At 33.7% G+C, this 20562-nt stretch overlaps 1 protein-coding gene across 1 annotated transcript; it reads right to left on the reverse strand.

The window, feature by feature from the left end:
* Positions 1 to 11321: 11321 nt before the first annotated feature.
* Positions 11322 to 16701, reverse strand: LOC112037398 (growth-regulating factor 4). Its single transcript, XM_024070209.2, has 4 exons — positions 15945 to 16701; positions 14613 to 14970; positions 11701 to 12107; positions 11322 to 11614 (listed from the first exon to the last, which is right to left on the reverse strand). Exons 1-4 carry the CDS (start codon positions 16168 to 16170, stop codon positions 11607 to 11609), a joined length of 999 nt encoding a protein of 332 aa, XP_023925977.2. The 5' UTR covers positions 16171 to 16701; the 3' UTR covers positions 11322 to 11606.
* Positions 16702 to 20562: the final 3861 nt, after the last annotated feature.

Consider the following 20562-nt stretch of genomic DNA (forward strand, 5'->3'; position numbering starts at 1 on the left):
AAATTTATATTGTAAACACATAAAATTTGGTAAATGTTGTACACATTTGCAAAATTTGTACAATTTTTTTTTTTTTTGCAAATATATATAATATTTGCTACTTTTTGTGTGTATACAATGTAAGTTTACATTACAAGTAGAAAGTAAACATATAAAGATCCTTTAAAAGGAAAAAAAAAAGCTCAAACCAAGTTTGTGAACTTGAAGGAAAAAAAAAAAGAGAAAAAAGGCAAGTCACTAAACCAAAAATATTGTTTATAACACTATTCATGAGCTTATTCGCTCTTTTTATATATAGGGAAAAAGAGCACAAATGGGAAAAAAAAAAAAAGCGATGAACAATACATATTGAACAAACCAAAAGTACTGTAGCTTTTACACATTCACCCAACGAGTGTCACAAAATTTTTCACAAAACATTTATTTTCAATTGTAGTTGGTCATAGTTTTATATTTTATTATTTTATTTTGATTTATAAGAAATTGACACATTAAAAATTATGAAAATATTGTAAAATTTGTTGTGTCAGTATAACAATATACATGTGGGTTCTTATAAATATTTAAAAGGGGAAAAAAGTACAAATGGAAGATTGAAGAAAAAAAAAAAAAAAAAAAACTCTGTAGCTACAGTGCCACTTAAACAAACCAAAGTGGCATTGTAGCAACTGTTCAAAACTTGGGGAAAAAAAATGACTCACTACACCAAAAGGGGCACTGTAGATGATTGGAGAAAAAAGAGCCACTTTGGTTTAGTTTGTTCAACTCTTCTTATATAGTTTGTTCAATATGTGCTCTTTTTTTCTACTTGCCTCTTCTTATATAGTTAGTAGAAAAAAGAGTACAAATTGATAATTGGAGAAAAAAAGAGAGTACATATTGAACAGACCAAAAGTACTGTAACTTTTACATATTCATTTAAACAAGTTTTATAATATTTTCACAAAATATTTTTTTTCAATTGTAGTTGGTCATAGTTTCATATTTTATTATTTTATTTTGACTTATAAGAAATTGATACCTCAATAATTGTGAAAATATTGTGAAATTTGTTGTATTAGTCTAACAATATATATATATATATATATAAAAGAAAAAAAAGTACAAATGAAAGACTAAAAAAAAAAATGTAGCTACTGTAGCTACAGTGCTGCTTGGTACTATAGTTACTGTTCAAAANTAATCGATGACTGAAAAATTAAAAAAAATAAAAATAAAAATAAAAATAAAAATAAAAAAATTGAACAGTACATATTGAATAAACCAAAAGTACTGTAGCTTTTACACATTTACTCAACAAGTGTCATAATATTTTCACAAAACATTTATTTTCAGTTATATTTGGTCATAATTTTATATTTTATTATTTTATTTTGACTTATAAAAATTAACATTTCAATAATTATGAAAATATTGTGAAATTTGTTGTGTCAGTATAACAATATATATATGCGGGTTCTTATAAATATTTAAAAGAAAAAAAAGTACAAAAGGAAAACTGAAGAAAAAAATGTTGTAGCTATTGTAGCTACAGTTTCACTTAAACAAACCAAAAGTATTGTAACTTTTACACATTCACCTAATAAGTATCACAACATTTTTACAAAATATTTATTTTCAGTAGTGGTTGGTCACAGTTTCATATTTTATTATTTTATTTTAACTTATAAAAAATTGACACTTTAATAATTGTAAAAATATTGTGAAATTTGTTATGTCAGTATAATAATATATAAAAGGAAAAAAGTACGAACGAAAGAAAAAAAAAAAAAAAAATGTAACTACTGCACAGTGCCTCTAGAACTGTAGCTACTGTTCGAAACTAAGAAAAAGGAGGCAAAGTGCCTCACCAAATTTCCACTGTAGAGAAACATTGGGATACATTAAATGAACAATATATAAATTCTGTAGCGGCATAACAGCTTTTTATGTAGTTAATAGAAATGCTCGTGCGCACTATGCACTCATTAAAGAGCCTTCAAATGAGTTTTGATTATATTGAAAAGTAGAAAAAGCAAATAAGCAAATGTCCATTTAGCCTGAGGGTTGGATAGTTTAATTTTACCAAATAATTTTATTATTTAATTTATTTTTATTACTATTTATAAGTTTTATTACACTTTTTAACATAATTTATGGGTCTTATTATATTATTTTAGTTAACTTTTATACTACGTATTTATTTACAATGCATTTAGTAAAAAAATTTAATTTTAACAATTGGCTGATGAGAGAGCCATTTTAAAACACGTCTCTTTATTAAAAACTTTAAAATTCATAACTTCAGCTAAAAATAATTTATGTGGTTAAGAATACTATAATTCAACTAAAATATTCAAATTCAAATCTCTCACTCCTTTTCTAACAATTGAATTTAGAAATAATAATAATAATAATAATAATCACAATCACGTGCTTCACGGAATAAGGGAATATTAGATATAGATTATGTCCTGTCATTCTGAATACAATTTATGAGAAATTTATTAGTTATTCCGAATGCATTACTTCCTCCCTCTATATGTGTAAGAAGAGGGGTAATTGCTTGCAGAGAATGTAAAAATTTTGTATTCTGTCTATAATATAGAGTCAAAAAGAAAATCCTAAACCCCTACGGCCTAAAGTAATGGGCCCTGGGGTTAGCTGTGTGGATTTGACAAGCATTGGTGGGTGAAATTACGAGCCTTTCACTTTTTTTTAACTTTCTTACAGTGGCCCAAAACAGGCTTTTGGCAGAAGCCCTGAGCCTGCCACGTGGTCCATTGGATGGGATGGGTCCAAAAGCAGAAGGATGTGGTTGGTAATTGGTATTGGTAATGCCTCGTTCGTTGAGCACAATCACAACGAAGCCACCTGCATTTTGATACCTCAATAGTTTCGACTTTCGAGCTGACACATGTCCACTCTGTGGGAAGCATATGTGCGTAAGGACTGTACCAGTTCCGCATCCAAATCCAAATAAATCAAACCGTCCTCTTATTATATAAGTTCATCCATGTTTACTTAATTGATAAACAAGCTTGTCAATAAAGAGTAACTATTATATAAATATGTGGTAAGATTATAATATATGGAGTAACATATGCAATTATGACTTTATTAGGTTGGAAATATAAAACTAGTCATTTTTGTCACTAAAAAAGTATATTTATGAATGTGAAGCTGGTTAATTTAAAAATAATGCTATGATCATATAATACACAATTTTTGTCATATTTAGTTATGTGCGGAATTGTAAGTAATAGAAATATGGTGATGAATTTATATAAGTTCACCCATCTACTATTTACAACTCGCTATGTGATAAGTTGAAATAAAAATAATGTTAAATTACATTTTAAGGACCATATTTGAGTCTTTAGTCCCAAAGGTAGATGAACTTAAGCCCAAAAATCTCAAAATAATAAATTTTTGGAGAGTGTGTTGGAAAAACTGAGACTTAATGAATTAGACAAACACTAAGGTAGATTCAAATGATGAGAGAATGAAAATAGACAGTTTTATATTGAAGAAAATCGTCATCGGCAAAGTGTGAGGAGATCCATTCTTATATATTTATTTTAGGTTTGATTACAAAGTTAGTTCTTACTTCTTACTGCTATAGTGTTTTTCTCTTAGTTTCTCAATTCTCTTCTCTCATTGCTTCATTTTTCTTTTGTACTCTCTTCTCCTTTCATTTCTACCTTCCACGTGCTGGCCAAATGGTTGGTATTGATACTTATTCCATCAGCACATTTTCAAAGTCTTCATATAGTAGTTGTAAGACTGAAAACTACTGTTCAGGTATCACCTCCACATTAATGCGGTCAGAGAGTTAGTTGCAGAGTATTTAATGCGGAGGTAACAACTTTCTTTTTAGATATTTTAGGATTCCCCTCTGTCCTATGTTTCTGCAATGCTAACCCGTACCAATAGAGCTCATTGGAATGTTCCCCTAGATGGCAGACCCCCTATTCAGACCTCGGCTTTGGTTAGCTGAGGTGACATTTGCCCTCGGCCTACTCTCTCATGCCATCATGACTAAAACTGACATTTTCATCTACTAATACGGACTCTTTGATAATGTTTACTCATTCTAGGACGACCTTTAGTTCTCAGCTTGGGCTTTAGGCTCAATATATACATGGGTAATAAGCTCCTGAGCCCAATACCCCCACATACATACTCCTAGCATTTTTATAATTGGAAAATGTTAAGTAACATTTTTATAATTTAAGTTTTATAAACTAGTTTATAGATTTAAGTAACACTTGCAAATTTCGAAAAAGAATTTTGAGTTTTGACCTCTAGAATGAACCCATTTTAATAGTTTTGTAAGAGTTGATTGATTCTACAAAACAACTCCCATGCATAAATATGCTTATGGTTATAGATAAGATTGCTTCTTTTAAAAATCACACGCAATTCACACCATTGAATAAATGAATACTGCCATTGTTACTGGATAGGAGTCTGAGAATGTTCAGAACTCCTTTTTTCACGTGGAACTTGACCCCAAAATTAGCTGTGTGGATTTGACAAGCATTGGTGGGTGAAATTACGAGCCTTTCACTTTTTTTTAACTTTCTTACAGTGGCCCAAAACAGGCTTTTGGCAGAAGCCCTGAGCCTGCCACGTGGTCCATTGGATGGGATGGGTCCAAAAGCAGAAGGATGTGGTTGGTAATTGGTATTGGTAATGCCTCGTTCGTTGAGCACAATCACAACGAAGCTACCTGCATTTTGATACCTCAATAGTTTCGACTTTCGAGCTGACACATGTCCACTCTGTGGGAAGCATATGTGCGTAAGGACTGTACCAGTTCCGCATCCAAATCCAAATAAATCAAACCGTCCTCTTATTATATAAGTTCATCCATGTTTACTTAATTGATAAACAAGCTTGTCAATAAAGAGTAACTATTATATAAATATGTGGTAAGATTATAATATATGGAGTAACATATGCAATTATGACTTTATTAGGTTGGAAATATAAAACTAGTTATTTTTGTCACTAAAAAAGTATATTTATGAATGTGAAGCTGGTTAATTTAAAAATAATGCTATGATCATATAATACACAATTATTGTCATATTTAGTTATGTGTGGAATTGTAAGTAATAGAAATATGGTGATGAATTTATATAAGTTCACCCATCTACTATTTACAACTCGCTATGTGATAAGTTGAAATAAAAATAATATTAAATTACATTTTAAGGACCATATTTGAGTCTTTAGTCCCAAAGGTAGATGAACTTAAGCCCAAAAATCTCAAAATAATAAATTTTTGGAGAGTGTGTTGGAAAAACTGAGCCTTAATGAATTAGACAAACACTAAGGTAGATTCAGATGACGAGAGAATGAAAATAGACAGTTTTATATTGAAGAAAATCGTCATCGGCAAAGTGTGAGGAGATCCATTCTTATATATTTATTTTAGGTTTGATTACAAAGTTAGTCCTTACTTCTTATTGCTATAGTGTTTTTCTCTTAGTTTCTCAATTCTCTTCTCTCATTGCTTCATTTTTCTTTTGTACTCTCTTCTCCTTTTATTTCTACCTTCCACGTGCTGGCCAAATGGTTGGTATTGATACTTATTCCATCAGCACCTTTTCAAAGTCTTCATTTAGTAGTTGTAAGACTGAAAACCACTGTTCAGGTATCACCTCCACATTAATGCGGTCAGAGAGTTAGTTGCAAAGTATTTAATGCGGAGGTAACAACTTTCTTTTTAGATATTTTAGGATTCCCCTCTGTCCTATGATTTTGCAATGCTAACCCGTACCAATAGAACTCATTGGAATGTTCCCCTAGATGGCAGACCCCCTATTCAGACCTCGGCTTTGGTTAGCTGAGGTGACATTTGCCCTCGGCCTACTCTCTTATGCCATCATGACCAAAACTGACATTTTCATCTACTAATACGGACTCTTTGATAATGTTTACTCATTCTAGGACGACCTTTAGTTCTCAGCTTGGGCTTTAGGCTCAATATATACATGAGTAATAAGCTCCTGAGCTCAATACCCCTACATACATACTCCTAGCATTTTTATAATTGGAAAATGTTAAGTAACATTTTTATAATTTAAGTTTTATAAACTAGTTTATAGATTTAAGTAACACTTGCAAATTTCGAAAAAGAATTTTGAGTTTTGACCTCTAGAATGAACCCATTTTAATAGTTTTGTAAGAGTTGATTGATTCTACAAAACAACTCCCATGCATAAATATGCTTATGGTTATAGATAAGATTGCTTCTTTTAAAAATCACACGCAATTCACACCATTGAATAAATGAATACTGCCATTGTTACTGGATAGGAGTCTGAGAATGTTCAGAACTCCTTTTTTCACGTGGAACTTGACCCCAAAAAAAAAAAAAAAAGGGTACAATTATTTTTATGGTGAGGGTAATTTGATTGCAGAACAGGGTTGACCTTGAATTATCGATGACGTGAGTGTGAGTGGGGAAGGGTTTTTGTGTGAGAATGCGAGTCCAACCCAACTCAGCTCAGATAAGTATAAGTAAAAGTTAAAAAAAAAAAAAAAAACAAAGGAAGATGACGTGGGTAGTGGATACCCACCAAAACATAAATTGATGCTGCTGGTGTACGGTTAAAAAAAAAGTGCATACACTACACGCCTGACCACGTGATACAACCCCACCACACCTGACACACAAAAACACTTTTGGCAGCTGTATTTTTGGGAGGGGCCCACACGCTTATTGACGTCATTTACTCTCACACTTCCCCATGCCGTGCCCACGCATGCTGGCCGACAATCAACAACTTGTTTGTTTTTTTTTTTTTTGGAAAAAAGTTAAAATGGATTGACTTTTTGGAGTGTTTACTTCGTGATTAAAGGTATATAAAAACAATGAAATTTTTTTGACATGATTTGTCTGTGTTTACGTTTTTTTTTCTTCTTCTTCTTATCTTTATAGGGTTGTCGTGAATCTCGTGATTTCATTTCAAATTGTTATTAAAAAAAAAAAAGTTAATTGTTTTTAGATTTCGTAATTTTTTAGTTTAAAATTTTAAATAAATAATATAGATAACATAAATCACATATGTTAACTTGAAAAATAAGTATTATTTAAGTTATTGTTTATATCAAAATATTTGTTCTTGGAATAAAAATAATTGCTTGAAACAAGAATCTATATTTTTAAATTAAAATTTGACTATCAAAAATTTTGGGGAAAGGGTGGAGAAGAAAGAGAGAGAGAGGGGGGGGGGTGTTAAGGATGACAATTAGGAGAGATCAAATTCAATCATTAATGTCATATTCTCTTTTCCTAATGGAAAAACTAATGTAAGGTCAGGTAAGTTGCAGGCAAGATAAAACAAACATGTTATCACTTATCATCCTTAAGAAGATAACATCAATATAAATGAGAGAGAGAGAGATGTTTTACGGGAATGGTATTAGGATATGTATATAAACAAAATTCATTCTCAACTTATCCTTTGATAAGTTTGAACAATGTAAGAGGAGGCATTTTGCCCAATTTTTTTTATTAATTTTTTATTAATTTTCTACATGTGAATCTCTTTTTAAGTACAATTTGAACAACAATTCATTTCTCCAAAAAACAAATTCGTTAATCTTTGTTGTTGTACAATATTTCTACAAATTTACTTTGTCATTATTTTTATAAATTTTCATTTATTTATAATCTGAATAAAATCGATGATATTTGACTTTTGGTTGGCCTCTTAGTATTGTGTTATGTAAGCTTTTGAGGCTTCGGGTGCGTTTATATAAGCTATTGAAACACGATGTTTTGAGTTTAAAATGAATGTTTGTAAAAAATGTTATGAGAAGTTATTATTGTAAAACAAAGTTTTGAGTTTTGAAAACACTCTCTTAAGCTCCCACCAAATGGATCCTTCACAAATTTACAAGTCATTATTCTAATATATAATTATTAATTAATTTTAAATTATATTATATATTCAAACCCTTCATTAGAATTGTACAATGTCATATTCTCTTTAAATGGTAGAACAAATAGGCTAGGATCATAATAAATTATTTTTTATAAGCTAACAAAGGCCTATTAATATATATATATTTTTTTTTTGACTGAAGCCTATTAATAATTATCATAACTATCATCTTCATATTTAGGCAAAAAAAAAAAAAGGGAAAAAAAATTTCATTAAACTTTTTCCTCCATTAGATGGGTTATCAACTAGTTATCGATTTTACTTAAGGTCTTGTTCAATTGAATTCCGATTTGATTTCAAAGCCTTCAACCTTTGCGGTTTTTTTCTTCCAGTTATTTTAACGATTTGGTTTTAAAAACAATGGTTTTAACTTCACATTTCCTCCAAGGTATACATATGAAATGGAAAAATTGATGGAAAATTACATAAAAGGCATAGATTTTAACCATGTTTCATATAAAATTATAGTTTTTTTTTTTTTTGGTTGGGAAACTAAAGTTCCAAACTTATGAAACCCTTTCAATTTGAAACTCATGCTCATCTCAGTTATTCTAAATAGTAATAGATTGAGAAAAATGGAAGATCATTACAAAACTTTGTATTTTTCTGAAGTTACCAACTTTGATTTTTTGGCAATCAATTTATAACTCAAATTGAAAGTTTCTCCTCTACCCTCTCTACTCAATGGTGTAAAATTGATTTTGTTAGGTTTCTAAACTCCGGTAGTTAAATTACAAGCGAGTTAGTAAAGTTGATTAATTAATTTAATTATGCCAAATATCATTTTTGAAGTTGCAAAATATAAGCATATAATTATCCAAGGGAAAAACCACTACGAGGAAAACCTTCCCCAATGAAGCAAATTTCCTATGATAAGATAAGTTTTACAATAAAGGAAAGACTTTCTCCTAGATTCTATCGACATGTAGACAACTTACTGGGGGGAAAAAAAAACTTTCATTGCATAAGGACGTCTGGACTTTTCAACCATATGAATTGCTTCCACGGAACCTGTGATCATAACCAGAACCTCCGTTTGACTCCAAAAACCTCTTGAAGGTTTATTTCACAACAGCAAGTTTGTGGTAGGCATTGTGGCTTCAACTTCTTCAGCAACTAATTTTTAGATCTATTTTGATATCTTCGGTATGGTGAAATTGAGAGAATGTTGGTCATAGAACCCTAAGCTCATAAATGTAGTTTTCTCTCCCTTTGAAAAACCTTTCTTAGGTAAACTTATAATGTCTCGTGTATATTCCAACATGCAAGGCAAGAATTGGGGTTAAAATAGACAAGTTATTGGGTTTTTTTTTTTTTGTATGCTGGTTAGTGCAGTCTTGACCTATTGAGGTAGAGTCAAGGTTGTTATCGAGGTAATTTGTTTGATCTAAGTGACAAAAAAATTGCTTTCTTAAGCTAATCTTGAGTATTCATTTTGATATTAAATTATAACTCGAAATCACAACAAAACTCACACTTTGATATAGTTTGCCAACACTACTACATTCTACATATAAACTTAATAGATATATAAACAAGTCCTAAGTGATGCAAAGTTTAATAAATGGTTCCCTTTTTTTATCTATTCCACTTTCCAAAATAATGGAAATAAATAACAAGGCATGGGAAAAAAAGTTTCAAATTAAAATGATTTCATAAATTTGAGAATTTAATTAACATTTCTAAGAAGATCAAAATATGAAATAAGGTTCGGTTAATTTATACCCTTAGGCCATTGTAGGGTTAGGATTTGTGGCCCAAGGCCAAAACAATAAATTTGTAGAGTGTGGATAATAGAACTATGTTGACTGTGGAGCTCACAACGGTTAATCACAACATCCAAGTATAAACCAACATAAAAATACACGTAAAGATCAAATAAACTGAAGTCCGAAGAGACTTATGATAAATTGAATACTGATTACAATTCTTAGGGCTACAGTAAAACCTTTCTTTTTTTTCTCTTCTCTTCCTCCCCTTTCATCAGGAGCCTCTCTTCTTTATATAGTATCCTTCCCCCTCATCCCCATCGTCCATTTGTTCTTCATCTGAGTACCTACTTGAGTATCTGTCATGTCATGTATCTTTTTTAGCTTTTTGTGAGTGACAATAGCTGAGATTACACTGTTCAAGGGTCTTCTTCACATAAATGCAGTTAGAAAAGTTGCTGCAGTGCATTTAATACGGTGGTAGCAGCTTTTCCTTTAGATATTTCTTTATTCTTATCGTCTCCAGATATACTCAGAACCTATCTTGATCATTGGGGTTGCTAATTAGATCATTCGGACCTTCTACACGTTTGATTAATCAATACTATTCGTATCCGAGGAGTAGGACCTCTTTGGATTGCTGGTGACCTCTTCGGATTGTACTCCTCCTTCGTTTCCAGGTATCCTTCTTCCAGATGGACTTTACCTTAATCGGTTCTTTCTCTTTGGACACATAATAATTCTCAAACAGAGCCCTAGGCTCATTACGTTAGATTGAGTTTTTCCCCCCACAGCCATATATTAACAAATTCGTTTTTAAAATTTTTTTATCAAAAATTGAAAAAATTGTCAAAACTTTTTCAATCCCAATAAATATTTTTCTAAAAATAGTATATTTATGATGACTTCAGTAAAATCCTTAATCTATAACTTCACATTTCCTTTTAGTGGAAAATGTACTGTGACAGTTGTGCTGCTCACCTGCTCAGTAGAGCTATTCCAATCATTTTCACCAACACATCCGGAGCTCAAACGTTCCCGGTCCACAAATTTATCACCTAGTCAAGCCAACTTTAATAGCTATGCTTAAGCAACCTCCTCTTACCTTCCGGCTGAGGTGAAAGGCAAAAATGTAAGTGATGTGATGCTTGAAATACTGATTGGTTAACATTTTATTAAATGTACTAACTTATTATACACGGTCTGAAAGTAAAAAGTCAGGTAACATACATACATTTTATTAAATGTACTAACTTATTATACACGGTCTGAAAGTAAAAAGTCAGGTAACATACATACCACATGATTTCCTAGCACAGTCAAAGTCCAACTTTTGACTTTATACTGCTTCTAGTCATCTGTGCATTACAGACCAAACTATTGCTTAAAGTTCTAAGCAACAGTCTAATCAGAAGTCGTCATCCCTTGTATTGTATCTTTTGTTTTTGTTTTTTGGGGAATTAATGAATCCACTTCCATGAATTTTCTTAAATTCTTGAAACATAACTAATTTGCAGGAAAACATTCCTCTACACATTTTTTTTTTCCTGTGCTTTGCCAGTCCCATATTAATGAATAAAATAGAGTTAACAGTCATATAAATATTTCCAAGAACTACATTTCATGAAAATTGAGCAACTTTATTTCAAAAAAATGAGGAAGCAAGTAATTAAACCCAAGCCAAAATTTGTTGCTCTTTCATCTAACACAACCACAATGTTCTGGGTTTCCCAAATTCCTGACAAAGTTTTTATCTTATTCAGGCCTTAAAATTTAAGCTTGCAAATGTAGAATTTATACAAACAGCCTTGCAGAAAACCCACAACCATAAAGCTATCAAGGAAAATGAAAAATACTTCATAGGGAGTCTTTGAGCATGCACAAGTTAACATGCTAGAACATGTCCAGCTCTCAAATGATGCGGCTGCAGAAAATTTCTAAACCATTGCTCCTCTCAATTATCTGTAATGCAGGTCCAAGAAAGATTTCAGATTATAGCATATTAGATAGAGATTAGAAGAAAATTTTTCCCATAAATTAAAACTCACCATGTGGAGATCGGGAACTTGTTGCAGAGAAGTCAGATGTAGTCATTGGAATAGATATTGAGAGCTGAGTAGTGGAGAATGAGGTCTGATTGGATCTTTCATCCTCAAGACCAGACCAAGACTCCCTGGTTTTAGGCCACTCGTCAAAGAAAGGTCGAAGAGACTGACCCTCCTGTTTCACAGGTTCTCCAGAGGCAAAATCACTATTGAAAAATGAATGCTGGGGATAATCATTCTGCAACATGGAATTGTCACTGGATTTTGATGCAGGAAATGAGGCAACTCTGGATGGCATCAGAGGCCATGTACCATCTAGCTGTGAGTCCATCTGGAGATTCCTATTGCTTCCTGAAGCATCAGAGAAGAAACTATGCTCACCAACCTCAGGTTTAAGTCCTGGAAGGTACCTGTACATTCACATTGATATAAAGATCATCAAAATTAATTAATCTTCCTTTGGAGATTATATTTAAAAAAATATATCTTGTATTGTACTGAAAAATAAATACAAAATAAAAAAGAAAAATACATTCTATAGGTGCAGCATATAAAATCAGGAAACAGGTGAAAATGCTGTTAAAGTGACTATCATTTACTTTGTAATGATGGTAAGATGTTGACATCTCGTCAAAACCTCGCTGCAAATTTTAAAACTCCCAAGTAATGATTCCTTCCTATTTACCTTTCACAACAATGGTGATCTTCCCAGAAAGAACTAACACAACGTGCCCAGTATAGGTATGGCGCATAAGATGAAATGAACAAGGTTCGCCTTACCAGCTTATTGAAGGAAATCAACATACAACATGATTGCTAATGATAATTAGCAGAAATGAACAAGGCTGAGATAGCAGAAAGGTTTTGAGGGAGTACTGCATTGAAGAACAGCCCAAAATTGTATACAAAATTTAAAAATAATGATACCAGTGAAATATCCACCTTAACTCCTTAAGAGGAAAAAGAAATGCAATAGATAAAAATTTACAAGGTTTGAGGGATATTCCCCACGGGAGTGCAAAGACATGGATATAGATCCAAACTGATACTCTCCATGTGAGGTGCAGAGACTTTGGATATAGATCCAACTTAGGAACCAGTATCGAATGTATAGATTACTAAGCATTTCAAATTTCAAACCATTTACACTTACTATTCTTGGAACAATTGCAGCTAAGCAGAATAATTTGGTTAATTGAAAAGTAAACAGAAGCAAGACTACCACCACAGCTCAGAATGCTCTTGAAGTCCTCTTCCAATGTAGAACAACTTGCACATAAAGCATTGTGATGGCCAGCCTTTTCGTAGCTCTTTAACAAGCTAAAAGGAACATGTATCAGACCAAAAAAAGTGCATGCCTTTAACAACACTGATTTGGTCAGAGATATAGTAATCTGCGAGGGTCAACAAGGTTGAGCATTAAGATGCTAAGAAGAGTAATGTGGTGGGTACAGCCCAATGTTTTTTAACACCTCATGGCCAACATTAGAACCTAAAATTTAGCATATTTTTCTTTTGATGGCGACTGCAGAGGGTCAATAAGCTGCCACTAATTGGCATGCTCAAGACAATTCAGAATGCTTGTCAGATTTCTGCAATGAATTTAACAGAGAAAAACAGAAAGCAAGGAAGCAGTCCTAAAAGATCACTGCCAAAGGAAAATAAACAAATAAATAAATACACTGCAAAAACAGCAGATTTCAACAGACTATTCTTATGGACATCAGGGCCCAGAAGCCTGAGCCTTGCAGAAAATCTGAAGTTTATGCAACATGTCCATTACCCAGATAGCATGGAATTTCCATATTGCTCCTACCACACAATTTCATGAATGGGCCCAGCAAACACTAGACACAACACAATTTCACGAACGGGCCCAACAAACACTAGACCCAACAGCAAATTCAAAAGTTTCCCTGCAGACCAATATGTTTAGGCACCACCAAAAAATTAAAAAAAAAGAAAAATATATATATATATATATATATGAAATAGCAGGTAATCGCATTTATGAATAAACCATAGGCTTTGACTATCAAGATATAAAAGTGAGTTCTATGTCCTCAACTCTTTAACAGTAATCAACACTACCAAAATCCAGGAAGAGGCCAACACATTCTTTCCTTCCACAGATATGAGGCAATATTTGGAAATTAAAATTCTGCAAAATCAGTAGGCCTATCGTTCCCCTAATTCCCTTAAAGCAACTGAAGACAGCAGAATTCTTCTCAGTTATAACAAGGCTGGGGAGCATTTCTAATGGGGGTCAGATCTCTACTATGAATTTTGCAGAGGAAACAGAAAGCAGAGAACCAGACCGAAAATAACACTGTACAACCACCATCTCCATCAGTAAAAACATATGAAATCCTAGAGAAGTATTCTTATGGACATCAGGGCCCAGAACCCAGGATCTGACAGAAAATTGAAAGGTTACTGTAACATCTCCATTACCCAGATGGCAAGAGCCCACAATTTTATTTCCACCACAAAATTTCAACAATATGGGCCCAAATTACACTTGGATCATGTGACATTTCTAACAGCTAAGGAATTCCACTGTTCATATCACAAAGTGATTGGTCTAAAATTCAGCAAAAATCGTAACAATGCAGAGATATTCAACAACAACAACACACAAACACAAACACAATTACCATTTCTTCTTTTAGTAGAACTAAAATTTAAAACCGTTATCAAAGCAACAGTAAAATTGAATGGTTTGTCTTCTGTTGTAGCTCTCTGCTTCCAAAGTACCGAAATCTCAACTTGATATCCATGTGGTCCTATGGGCTCAGTTGTATAATTTTTCCTTCTCAGGTAATCAATGACTCAAAACTTTTTACTTTCATTTATGTTTCTACATTTTCTAAGCAACCAGATGGAGTACAAGTAAAATACAGGGAATGCTATACCTGTAATCTTTGTTTGGGATTCCATATGGAATGGAATCCAGATGATACTGGGACTGGCTGGCTCCAGAACTAGCACCTTGGGGATTACCGAAGGCACTCAATGGTAGGTTCTGTAAGCTCCCATTCCCACTGCTGCCTCCAGTGACAGTCAGTGATGTCACAGTGGACGATGTTGACTGCGTCATAGTTTGTGATTCCACAGGCTTTCTTGAACGGTTGCGGCCACGGTGCATGTGGCGCTCACAGTACTTAGAGTCCGGGTAGGCGTCTTTGGAGCACCTCCACTTCTTGCCATCGGTTCTCCTGCATCGTCCCGGCTCTGGGTCCACCTTCTTCCCATAGAAGGAGCAATAGCCCACTACAAAATCATACAGGGTTTATACATATATACTACTTGCTACTAGCAGCATTATCAAAGACACTGAAAGTGATATAATATGTATTATATCACCAGCAATAATGACACCAGGATAATATATTATGATAAAAGTGACATAACACTTTATTATCCACACCTGGACAATATCAAGAGACTGATTAAAAAATTGCTGAAGAAAAGGGATATGATTAGCCAGAAAATTCTTCTGATCTCAACAAATTAACAAAACCAATAAAGAATGGAGGATATAGTAAATGGCCTTAGGAAGAATATTTTTTAATAGCAAAAATCACAGAACAAAAAGAACAGGTAAAAAGTAATACTGAAATCTTCTGATCAAGCTACAGAATCTTTGAAAAATAAACAGCAATGACCTCAGCTAGAAGTCTTTTTTTTTTTTCTTCCTGATTACATTAACTGAAAAACCAGATGAATAGAAATAATTAATTTCAAAGAAATTCAAAGAAATTGCCAAAATAATTTAAAAGTAAAGCCCTTTACCCTGAATATGACTTGATTGGCTTCTCGGGAAAAAAAAAAACAAAGACTTTATTGGTTTACAACCCCCAACTGACATTCAAGTCAATGAATTTCATGTGCTCAAGGGTGCTTCTCAATCTCTATCAATTAATTTTTAATACTCTAAAAAGGAATAAAAATAGATTGCAAAACCAAAAAAGAAATGAAAACACTACTACATATATCCCGCACATGAATAATTACTTCACTATTTATTACCATCACCAACTTTTCCTTTTTCAAAAAGGAAAAACCCCATCTGAAACATTTCTGTACGCTTACAAAAACAAGCAAAGAAGAAGAGGAAAAAGTAAAGCACTGGTTTTTATTGTTAAAAACAAAGTGGAAAAAAGAAAAAAAGAAAAAGATTCCTCAAATCAAATCACAAACCCAGAAACCAAATCAACCCAATAAATCCGGAGAGAGATACTTACTTGTGGGATGGTGGAAGAACCTATGAGAAATAGACTCAAAGCTTCTCTGAATAGGTAGCATAAGATCAGGTGGTACAGGCAGACCTGCCACCATATACTTAAAGATCAAAGCTTGGTGCTCTAGCTCCTGCCATTGTGACACTGTAAAAGGTGACCTCATACCTGTGCCTATTCCTGTCCCACTAACACTACCTCCACCCGCACCACCTCCACCAGTACTATTCATCTCCACCACAATAAACCAGTACTCAGTACTCTCACTTCTATTTACACTCTCCTATATGAGTCCTATGACAGACCCAGAAAGCTCAAAACTGGCCCCCTGAGACAGAGAAAAGCATGGGACAGAGATCAGCTTCTGTCTCAACCATTTGGATTTTGCTATCTCAGTGTGTCACACACAGTCTCTGTTGGTTGTTTTTTGAGTTTTTGTGGGTGTTGTTGGGTGTCTGAAAGTGTGGGTTTGAGCGTGTGCTGTGAAAGGGGGGCAGTGACTGTGTGGAGGAACCCCAAGGGACAAGGTTTGGTCTCATTTTATTGGGTGAGGCATTCAAGTCTTTGACCTCCTAAGTAATCCTACTAGAATTAAGTTTTGTGTTTAAGTAACTGATATGTTCATTTAAAAGGGTGGGCTGTCTGAACAAAGTTCTTATTAATGTTTGGTTGAACCACACTCGAGAGCCTTTATGTTTTTTGTTTTCTTTTAGCGTATCTTAGTTGGCTTTTAATTTTTGTGTTGTTATCACAGTTGTGATAGTTTGAGTGAGTGTGAATAAAACCATGGCTTATTCTATAAATTTTGTTTGGCAGTGTGTAGTTGAGTTTTGATTTAATTTAATGTTCTAAAACTTGGTTAAAGTTTTCAAGGCTGTATTAATAACCTTAAACGAAGTGTCGCTTTCATCTTGATTTTAATGACTTTAAAAATTATATGATTTTTCATGTGTCTAGAACTGTACAGTTACACCAATCATCCCACCCACATGTACTAGGTTTGGCCATGATTTAATGTTTTATAACTTGGATCCCCTACCATTTTAAAAAGATTTTTTTTTTTAAATAAACTTATAATATATTACATAATCAAAGTACTATTACAAAAATGTCTAACTTTTATAGTAATAGCCTGAGCTTATTCTATAAATTTTGTTTGGCAGTGTGTAGTTGAGTTTTGATTTAATTTAATGTTCTAAAACTTGGTTAAAGTTTTCAAGGCTGTATTAATAACCTTAAACGAAGTGTCGCTTTCATCTTGATTTTAACGACTTTAAAAATTATATGATTTTTCATGTGTCTAGAACTGTACAGTTACACCAATCATCCCACCTACATGTACTAGGTTCAGCCATGATTTAATGTTTTATAACTTGGATCCCCTACCATTTTAAAAGGATTTTTTTTTTAAAACAGACTTATAATAAGTACATAATCAAAGTACTACTACAAAAATGTCTAATTTTTATATTAGTAGCTTGGGTTTATTTTATAAATTTTGTTTGGTAGTGTGTAGTTGAGTTTTGATTTAATTTAATGTTCTAAAACTTGTTAAAGTTTTCAAGGCTGTATTAATAACCTTAAACGAAGTGTTGCTTTCATCTTGATTTTAATGACTTTAAAAATTATATGATTTTTCATGTGTCTAGAACTGTACAGAATTTTGTAGGCGTTACACCAATCATCCCACCTACATGTACTAGGTTCGGCCATGATTTAATGTTTTATAACTTGGATCCCCTACCATTTTAAAAGGGTTTTTTTAAAAAAACAAACTTATAATACATTACATAATTAGGGTACCACTATAAAATGGTCTAATTTTTATAGTAGTAGTATGGGGTTATAAGAACTGAAATTCTAATACACACAACCAATGTGGAATAAACATCCTTATATATTTTTTTTTGAGGAAACAATAATACTTATTAGAACACACAAACATGAAAGTAATATATAGAGTTTTTTAAATAGGCTTATAATACATTATATAACATGAATACCACTACAAAAAAGCCTAACATTTGTAGTAGTAACCTAAAGTTAGAAGGACTGATCATTCTTTAATTGTTTGGATTTACTATAAGGGATCTTTTTCCCTATGTCTCACTCCTTAACGGTTAAGGTGATTATTAGGCTCTTTTTCTTTTTCTTTTTTTTTTTGATAGGATTATTAGGCTCCTAGAATTAGGACATCTAATTACATAAATTTTACTTTAAAAAAAAATTTATACAAGATAAAAATTATATTCTAATATAGTTTAAGTGTATATATGTGTGAAGGTCCTTCTTGAAAACTTGAATTCTAGCATTTGCCTCCTACACCTCACAAACATTTATAATTGTGGAATGACCATTGTACCAAGAGTGCGCGGTAATATGACATAAATATTACTAATTGGTTAGTGTTTGTTCTTAAAAATTAAAAATATTTATTTGAAACTAGAGAGGTAAATCTTTATTTGCTTAGGACCAATAGACCTAGCAAATCCAGTTCAATTAGGATCGACCTAAAACCACAGCCCATGGATGACCTCAAGGTGTCCTACTACCTCAATTCTAGCCGAGCAAATGCGTTACTTGAAGTAATAGTTGAACTATCGTTACCCCTTTCTTTTTCTTTTTTTTTTTCTTTTTTGACTTTTTTCATATCCCATTATTAAAATCCGAGACAATAAAAAATGTTTTTTTAAAACCAAATGAGTCTTGAAATTGACTTAAAGATCATTATTGCCTATCGAGTTGAGAAATTTTTTTTTACAACAAATTATAGATGGTAAGTTATTATTGATTTTAATTTGAATTTTTAATTTAAATTATTTTTTGTCCTCCTGTAACAACCAATAATAACCTGTCATTTAAAATTTGTTTTGAAAATATTGTGAATATATTATGAACATAACTGAAGAGGGAAAAATAAGTTAACGGAGTCCGAGTGAAGCTGGAGGACAGGCCCATTATGTGCAAGACCTGTTGAGTACGGACTCAACTTGGATGGACCTATTTGTCACATGTCATATAGAACCCCTAGATGGGAGTACTTGCAGCACACACCACAGAATCCCAAGGTAAATAGAATCCTAGCACATGTAGGGTTCTAGAAGTCGCATGCATCAACGAGGATCTTCTCTATATGGAAAAGACTTGTCCATCACGTTTGGGACTCCTCAAGAGGATTTCTACAAGGAAAAGACTTCGACTCCAAGAAAAAGAGGTCGACTGTCGACTACTATAAAAACTATAATATCCTCACAAATCGAGGTACGCATAATTGACATTCTTTAGCACTCTGGAGTTGAAAAAGATTCTAACTTGACATTCGGAGGGTATTCGGCCGGCACCACACCGGTGCACTCTGTTTAGGTCTTTTCTCCTTTCTCGTGTTGTGTAGGTTGGGTTCTGAGTGTGCAAGGACGTGTGGCTTACTGGTGATTTTTTCGGCATCATCAGTTGGTGTCGTTTATGGGGAACGCGATTCTTTGCGATTCACAAGCAGTAGTGCAGGAGGTGAATTTTGAGAACAATTGGACTACACCATTAATAGCATACCTAAAGACGGGCACACTACCAGACGGAAAAGACGCAGCCAGGAAACTGAAAGTTCAAGCCTCACGATTTGTGCTGATCAATGATGTCTTATACAAAAGGGGATTCTCACGACCATACCTAAGGTGTTTGGGTCACGAGGAAGCAAACTACGTAATGAGAGAAGTCCACGAGGGTATTTGTGGAAGCCATTCAGGGGCACGGTCCTTAGCGCACAAATTGATTCGAGCAGGATACTATTGGCCTACAATGCAAAAGGAAGCACAAGCTTATGTCAAGACTTGTGACAAATGTCAGAGGTTCAGTAATCTGATAAGGCAACCAACCGAGGAGCTGACACCCATGACGGCCCCTTGGCCATTCGCCCAATGGGGACTAGACATCATGGGCCCCTTTCCGACGGCGGTAAGACAGCTAAAATTTCTGGTAGTTGGTATCGACTACTTCACTGAGTGGGTGGAGGCAGAGGCCCTAGCCACTATCACAGAGAAAAACATCCAAAATTTTGTATGGAAAAATATCATATGTAGGTATGGGATACCCAGAGTGCTCGTCTCCGACAACGGAAAGCAGTTTGACAACAGTGCGTTCAGGGACTTCTGTTCGGAACCGGGTATTAGGAATCACTACTTGTCACTTGCACACCCACAGGCCAATGGGCAAGTCGAAGTCATGAACCGGTCCTTACTTAAGATCATCCAGACCCGGCTTGAGGGGGCTAAGGGCATCTGGCCTGAAGAGCTACCAAGCGTCTTATGGGCATATCATACTATGACAAGAACACCCATTGGAGAAACACCGTTTAGACTAGCATACGGAAGTGAGGTTGTCATTCCAGCGGAGGTAGGGCTTACGAGTTATCGAGTGGAGAACTACAATGAGGATAAGAACGAAGAGGCCTTGTGGCTTCAACTAAACCTGTTGGATGAGGTCTGGGCTACAACAGAGCAGAGGTTGACGCGATACCAGAACCTCATGGCAAAATACTACAACTCCAATGTCAGACATAGAGACTTTCAAATCGGAGATCTTGTGCTATGAAAGGTAATGGGAGCTGCTAAAGATCCTTCACAGAGAA

The sequence above is a fragment of the Quercus suber genome, unplaced genomic scaffold (genome assembly GCF_002906115.3).
Source record: "Quercus suber isolate HL8 unplaced genomic scaffold, Cork oak 2.0 scaffold_21, whole genome shotgun sequence".
Classification (NCBI taxonomy): Eukaryota; Viridiplantae; Streptophyta; class Magnoliopsida; order Fagales; family Fagaceae; genus Quercus; species Quercus suber.

Coding starts and splice junctions, on each gene's coding strand:
- LOC112037398 (XM_024070209.2), bottom strand. CDS start 16,170: ATGAATAGTACTGGTGGAGGTGGTGCGGGTGGAGGTAGTGTTAGTGGG. Junction 14,971..15,944: donor GTTCTTCCACCATCCCACAA/GTAAGTATCTCT, acceptor ATGATTTTGTAG/TGGGCTATTGCTCCTTCTAT. Junction 12,108..14,612: donor ATCCCAAACAAAGATTACAG/GTATAGCATTCC, acceptor GTGAATGTACAG/GTACCTTCCAGGACTTAAAC.